Source organism: Corylus avellana, chromosome 6 (genome assembly GCF_965113065.1).
Source record: "Corylus avellana chromosome 6, dhCorAvel1.hap1.2, whole genome shotgun sequence".
NCBI lineage: Eukaryota > Viridiplantae > Streptophyta > Magnoliopsida > Fagales > Betulaceae > Corylus > Corylus avellana.
This window is the reverse complement of record NC_142495.1, coordinates 1,731,342-1,738,236: the sequence shown is the minus strand read 5'-3', so window position 1 is coordinate 1,738,236 and position 6,895 is coordinate 1,731,342. Positions and strand designations below refer to the sequence as shown.

The 6,895-nt window shown below is 38.5% G+C and overlaps 1 protein-coding gene across 1 annotated transcript; it reads left to right on the top strand.

The window, feature by feature from the left end:
- The first annotated feature begins 834 nt into the window (after positions 1–834).
- Positions 835–6,349, top strand: LOC148584767 (putative pectin methyltransferase QUA3). The gene is made up of 7 exons (XM_088517798.1): positions 835–1,715; positions 2,865–3,068; positions 3,151–3,361; positions 3,447–3,708; positions 3,937–4,311; positions 4,988–5,083; positions 5,801–6,349. The coding sequence occupies exons 1-7, from the start codon at positions 1,290–1,292 to the stop codon at positions 6,021–6,023; spliced, it is 1,797 nt and encodes a 598-aa protein (XP_088373924.1). The 5' UTR covers positions 835–1,289; the 3' UTR covers positions 6,024–6,349.
- Positions 6,350–6,895: the final 546 nt, after the last annotated feature.

The following is a 6,895-nucleotide window of genomic DNA, read 5'->3' as shown; positions in this document are numbered from 1 at the left end:
TTTTTACTTGGTTTCTTTTTCTTTCCTTTTGGTTGGAATGTCTCTTTCAATTTTTTATTTTATTTTTATTTTTTTTAAATTATTTTAGAAAACCCTTAATGTGATCTGATTGGATGCACAAATGTATGCAGATATCTGTCTTGGAATTTCTTGTTTTTAATAATATAGCAATTTTCCCATGTCAGTTCTTTCAAGGCCCTTCCTTAGTGCAGTGATCGAAGGAGGAGTCCTATCCAACGGGCCCAAAAGACTCTTGTTTCGCTTTCTTGATGTGACGTTTAATTAAATTCCTTTTCGCTAATATTATTATTTACTTCGTTGTTGACAACTGAAGGCTTTATGCTGCACTGTCAAGAAACATTGATCTGAACACCTGACCTTCAATTAGACTTGAAACTAAGCACTGTGGTCGTATAAAAAGAATCCTGAATCTTGAATCATACTTGGTCAAAATTAGCTCAAGTGCTACTTTCATGGATTGAGATTAATTGGTGCATTCTGAGAGACTTCTGAATAGCAATTTAAAATCTGTTAAAAAAAAGAATCGTGCTCCTATTTTCATCCTTGGCTCAAATAGAAAAGAAGAAAAATCTTTTCTTTTTTTTCTCCATTAAAAATACAACCTCAGTGTGTTTAATGTGGAATTGTGGATTGTGACCAACCCAAGCTTGGTAAGATGGTCGAGCTACTTCAATTTTCCTCCATTTTTGTCATATTTGGCAAAATCCAATGCTGGACTCAACCATTAATAATCAGCCACACATTCATTCCTTTCTTGCCTTTAAACCCTTAACTAGCATATCAACGTCACAGAGCATCAAACACCCTGATCCTATCGGTAATTCCCCTTCCCCATCACTTCACAAATCACAGCTGTCCATCACATGCAGCACACTCGAAGCGTTCACCCGAATGATCCTTCATAGGAATCACAGCCTTGTGCATCTAATCCTCCACCCACCGACTTCATAAAATCCACTGCTTCTCACAAGCAACAGTCCACTGAAGAGGGTACTGTGGGTGTGTCTGGGTGAGCATATATATGAACCGTAAACGGAGTGCCAAATCTCTAAATCATTCCACAAGACGAAATCATTTTCTTTAAACACCAAAAATAGTTAACCCTAGAAATCCAATACTTCAAATATCTGTGTGTGTGATCCTCTCACAACCAACAAGGCAAAAACACACCAAAACAGAGAGTCATCTAATCCAACAAAACCTTACAATCCCACATAAAAAAACTCAGACCCACAAATGCCCATTTGATCAGATCCAAGAATAGAGAAATGGGTCACCTGAATTTGCCCACATCGAAGCGAAGCCCTCGGCAATGGAGGCTCTTGGACCTCGTCTCCGCGGCGTTCTTCGGCTTGGTCTTCCTCTTCTTCCTGCTCGTTTTCACGCCCCTCGGCGACTCGCTCGCCGCCTCGGGCCGCCAGGCGCTCCTCGTCTCCACCGCCGATCCGCGCCAGCGGCAGCGCCTCGTGGCGCTTCTGGAACTCGGGACCCAGTCGGCCACCGTGGATGCTTGCCCCGCCGAGTCCGTGGACCACATGCCCTGCGAGGACCCCAGGCGGAACAGCCAGCTGAGCAGGGAAATGAACTTCTACAGAGAGCGGCATTGCCCCCTGCCGGAGGAGACACCTCTCTGTCTGATCCCACCGCCCGATGGATACAAGATTCCCGTGCAGTGGCCCGAGAGCTTGCACAAGGTAACTGGGTTTGTTTGACACTGTTTGGTTGCTGAGAAAGTTTAAAGAAAACAGAAAGGAAAGAAAAATGTGTCTTTTTGAGATTGAATGTAGTGGTGCCTTGGTGTCGGTGTTTGTTTGGGATTTGGGAGTTTGTTCTTATTGTGATCTAGGGGTTGAATTTTAGGTAGTTAAGGTAGTATGCTGGAGATTATCAACTTATATTTGTTTCTATTTTATAAGGTTAGTTCACACTCCTTTAATTTTGTTAGGTTTTACAAACAGATACCCTGTTAAAACGAGCCAGAGATTAAATTTGTTTTCTTTTAGTTTTTGGTATTATTATCTCAGTTTGATGTAATTCATGGTGCAGAATTTTCTATAAAAGGAATTCTGTGATGTTTTATTGAACGCGTGATAATGTGCAACTTCATGATAAGGCATGAAGCCACCAAGCGTAGGGTCATGCCCCTATGTTTACTTTTTTGCTCTAGGACAAAGAGGTGCTCTGTCAACTTTGAAATCGAATCATTGATAAATGCTCCATAAACTATAAAATTCGATCATTGAGATTCTCACTTGAATTGTTGTTTTTAATAGGCTGTAAAAATCTAGCCGCCACAAGGCTTAAATAGCAGTGCATGACAATAACTGAAAGAACTTCCTTCTAAATAACTACTATGAAGATGAATCTCAATTAGATATTGTAGCATGCTGTAAACTTGCTTAGTACTGCTCTTCCTCCTCTCCCTCTCCCTCTCACTTCCTCCTGGGGCTTAGTACTGCTGCATGCGACCATGTTGATTATTTAGAAGTAAGTTTGGTGAAGCTCATGCATGGTTCTTATGTTGTTAATGTTCTTAAATTTGAAATTCAATCTTCAACTTGGATAGTAGTGGCTGCTGAAGGACAAAGTAGCCAAACTTGGATTGCTCCCAAGTAACAAAGTATCTTGCTAGAAAATCACATTTTATGTGAAGTACACCTGTGCTTAGTTTTCTTCTTTGCAAAAAGCAAATTCAAAAAAGAATTTGTCTGCTATAGCGTTCAAGAAATCACTATAAGAACATCCAATCCATATTGTTTGAATGTTATATGATGACATGATTTATCAGAAATTCATTTGTTATCTATCCATTTATTCTGAAGTATTGTTATGTTAATGTGCAGATATGGCACAGCAACATGCCACACAATAAAATTGCGGACAGGAAAGGTCATCAGGGATGGATGAAACGGGAAGGACCATACTTCATTTTCCCTGGTGGTGGCACAATGTTTCCTGATGGTGCAATACAGTATATCGAAAAGCTTGGACAATACATCCCTATTAGTGGCCGCACTCTCAGGACTGCTCTTGATATGGGTTGTGGGGTAGGAGCTGTTTTCCTGGATCTCTCTGAGACCTTTCTAGAATTTATGCTTTTCAACATCATGAAATATAGTCCTCTTTCAGGTGGCCAGTTTTGGGGGATATCTGCTAGCTGAAGACATTTTAACCATGTCATTTGCACCAAGAGATTCACATAAATCCCAGATACAATTTGCACTGGAGAGAGGGATTCCGGCATTTGTTGCCATGCTTGGAACTCGCAGACTCCCTTTTCCTGGATTCTCATTTGATTTGGTGCACTGTTCTCGATGTTTAATCCCTTTTACTGCTTACAGTGAGTTCTTTGTCAAATGTGGCCTCTCCTATGTTACACCACTACTGCTACTTTTTTTCATCATTACAAAAATCTGGCTTTGCAGATGCAACATATTTCATCGAAGTGGATCGGTTGCTTCGACCAGGAGGATATCTGGTCATCTCTGGTCCCCCTGTACAATGGCCTGGTCAAGACAAGGAATGGGCAGATCTGCAGGGTGTGGCTAGAGCATTGTGTTATGAACTTATTGCTGTGGATGGAAACACTGTTATCTGGAAAAAGCCTGCAGGAGATTCATGTCTCCCCAACCAAAATGAATTTGGTCTAGAGTTGTGTGATGAATCAGATGACCCAAGTTATGCATGGTAACTGTTCTTGGAACAATTTCTCAGTTTTGAAGGTTTTTTTTAGCACAAAAAGGGAGAAGGGGGTGTTAGAGGTTTATTTGTTGTCATTCCATACACTTGCTGTGATCATGTCTCAGGGATTTGTCTTTTGCTTACCTCATAAAGAGTACTGCTATTAACAAGGCCCGAATGAATGCAAAGATTTGGTGGGAATTCTGAATTATTTATCAAAAAAATGTTTTGCAGGTACTTCAAATTAAAAAAATGTGTAAGTAGGACCTCTTCTGTCAAGGGAGAACTTGCTGTTGCGATGATTCCAAAGTGGCCAGACAGGCTAACTAAAGCTCCTTCAAGAGCCACACTCATGAAAAATGGCATTGATGTATTTGAGGCTGACACTCGGCGGTGGGCAAGAAGAGCTGCTTACTACAAAAACTCATTAAATGTAAAGCTTGGAACCTCAGCTATACGTAACATCATGGACATGAATGCATTTTTTGGAGGCTTTGCGGCAGCACTAAAATCTGACCCTGTGTGGGTAATGAATGTGGTTCCTGCTCGCAAGACCTCTACTTTGTCAGTAATTTATGACAGAGGCCTTATTGGAGTCTACCATGATTGGTGAGTTTTCTTAGTATGTCTTGTTTGTCTCTTGAAAATAAATCTCCATAGGACTATCTCAAATAGTGTTGATCAATTCACATGCACTGTTCGTGTTATTCTTGAAGTTACCATCATAGGACTTGTATCTTCCTTAGAAGTGCACATCAATTCAATAATTAAATTTTTCACTATCAATTTTGAGTGTGTACATGTTAAAATGTACTCATTGCTATTTTTCTAAGAGGTACACTAAGACCCCTCTTGTTTTTTTATATCAGAGTTGATAGAATTGGTATCCAGTAAGATTCCCTCTTGCCTTTATGGGCTCTGTGCCTGTTAATTAACCAGAGATTTTCACCACTATTCACATATTCTATTTTTCCAGTAGATTTTTGCAAAAAATTTCTCAAGTTTGTTTCCATTTGAGGTACCTTACAGAAAACAACATATCTGCTCTGTTTTTCACTTCTAACAGCTTGGATTCCCTTTACCTAATTATGATGAAATTGATTAGAAGACCACAAAATCTTTTCCTTTAATTATAATTATGATGAAATTTATATTCACACGCTCACACACTAATCTCAATCCATTTTTTAACTTGGATTTGGATTCATTACTTGTTGGTTTTACTAGAACTATAATGGCTTTCTGGATAACTCTTATGGATGAAATAATGTATTAATGGTTCCAGGTGTGAGCCTTTCTCAACATATCCTAGGACCTATGATCTGATTCATGTATCTGGGATTGAATCGCTCATTAGAGATTCAGGTTCAGGGAAGAGCAGGTATTTCTACTTTGTAACCTCATCCTTCGTTGCTAGTTTCTGTTCCCTGAATTTTCCTGGCTTCTTTGAAATTTTTTTGGAATGTGTCAATATGGAGGATTTTTCCTGCTATTGAAAAATTATAATTTATATCTTAGAAAGGCAGTCACTATACTGATGATCTTTCTGTAAGTAAAGAGCGCCTAAGACAAGAGTTGGTTGAAATAGAAGAACAAGTATTTACAGCTTCATTACAAAATTGATGTGCTTTATTAAAATTATAGTGTAGTATGCATGCCATTAGTATTGCCTTGGGCATATCATTTTTCTGCATGTTATTTATGTCTATGGAGTGGTAATAGTGTCATACCCTGTTAAAAGCTGTGTGTTTAAGTCTTTAATAAAAGCTGAAAGTTAATATCCTCCATGGGCTATCTATCTACTGAGCTGTTGTGTCCTATGAAGAGTTTGCATGTGCATACCATGTCGCATATAATCTAACTTATGTTTGAGCCACCTTGCCACTTAAATATTATTTGGTGTTTTTAAGTTTTTTTCTGAAGTTGCTAGTTCCTGCAATGTATTCATGTTGGTTTCTAACAGCTGTATCCATACAAGTGAGATATGCTATCTCTTCAAACCTAAAGAGATGCTAACATCTGTTTGACCATAGAATTTGATAGATTCGATGATCTGTTATTGAAGTGCCTATGCTCATTGCTTTGAAATTCATTGCAGGTGTAACCTTGTGGATTTGATGGCGGAGATGGATAGAATTTTGCGTCCGGAGGGAACAGTTGTGATTAGAGATTCCCCTGAAGTGATTGATAAAGTAGCTCGCCTAGCTCGTGCTGTGAAATGGACGGCGACCATACATGAGAAAGAACCTGAATCGCACGGGAGAGAGAAAATACTTGTTGCAATTAAGAACTTTTGGAGTCTGTCTTCGTCATCCCACTGACATAGCCTTTGTTCTTTGTTAATGTTATGTAGGTTTTTTTTTTTTTTTTTTTTTTATAATCCTTTTCTCAAAGGCAAGATGCCATCTCAATGCATCAAAAGGATGCAGTTTTCTTTCTTGTTCCTCATCTTGTATGTTTATATTAGGAGATAGGAGAGTTAGAATGGGAAATATAAGAGGATGGAAAGACGTGCAGTTTTATGTGACAATACACATTGTTGGTGATGGTGGGAATTTGTATCCATTTACTTGTCTCCGTTCATTGTAATCTGATGTGGCTATTTATCATCGTTGATTTGATGATTCCGCATTGTTCTCCCTCCTTATTGGCAATTGGCATTCTCTTCTATATGCTCCTAGTCTTTCTTTCTTTTTTCCAAGTTTTTGGTATTCTTGGTCTTGTTACCAAAAAGTATATTAATTCTCTAAAAAAAAAAGTATATTAACACAAGCCCCATAATTCAATTGATTACTATAAGTCAATGGTTGGTCAATTTTTCATAAAAACAAAAGCCGCCTAAATCAATCTAATATATAATAGAAGGCTTACATCAGCATCCCATAAAAAGAATTGGTTCCATTTTCTGGGAATGCATAGTTTTTTTTTTTTTTTTTTCGGTGATGTGGGTGTATAGCCTTGATTGGCCACTTGGTGTAACAGTGGAGTCCCCTTATCATGTGCTTGTACACACACCCTCTTCAATTGTATTTATGGGACCAAATCAATTTCTAATTGCCAGATTATTTCTGGAAGGGGTTAGTTGCCCTTAATTGTGTAACTCATAAAACTTGCTTCTTGTTTAATATTAATTATTTCATTAAGATTCCTTTGCAATGCCATAACCAATGTAGATGAGTTTTTTATATTGTCT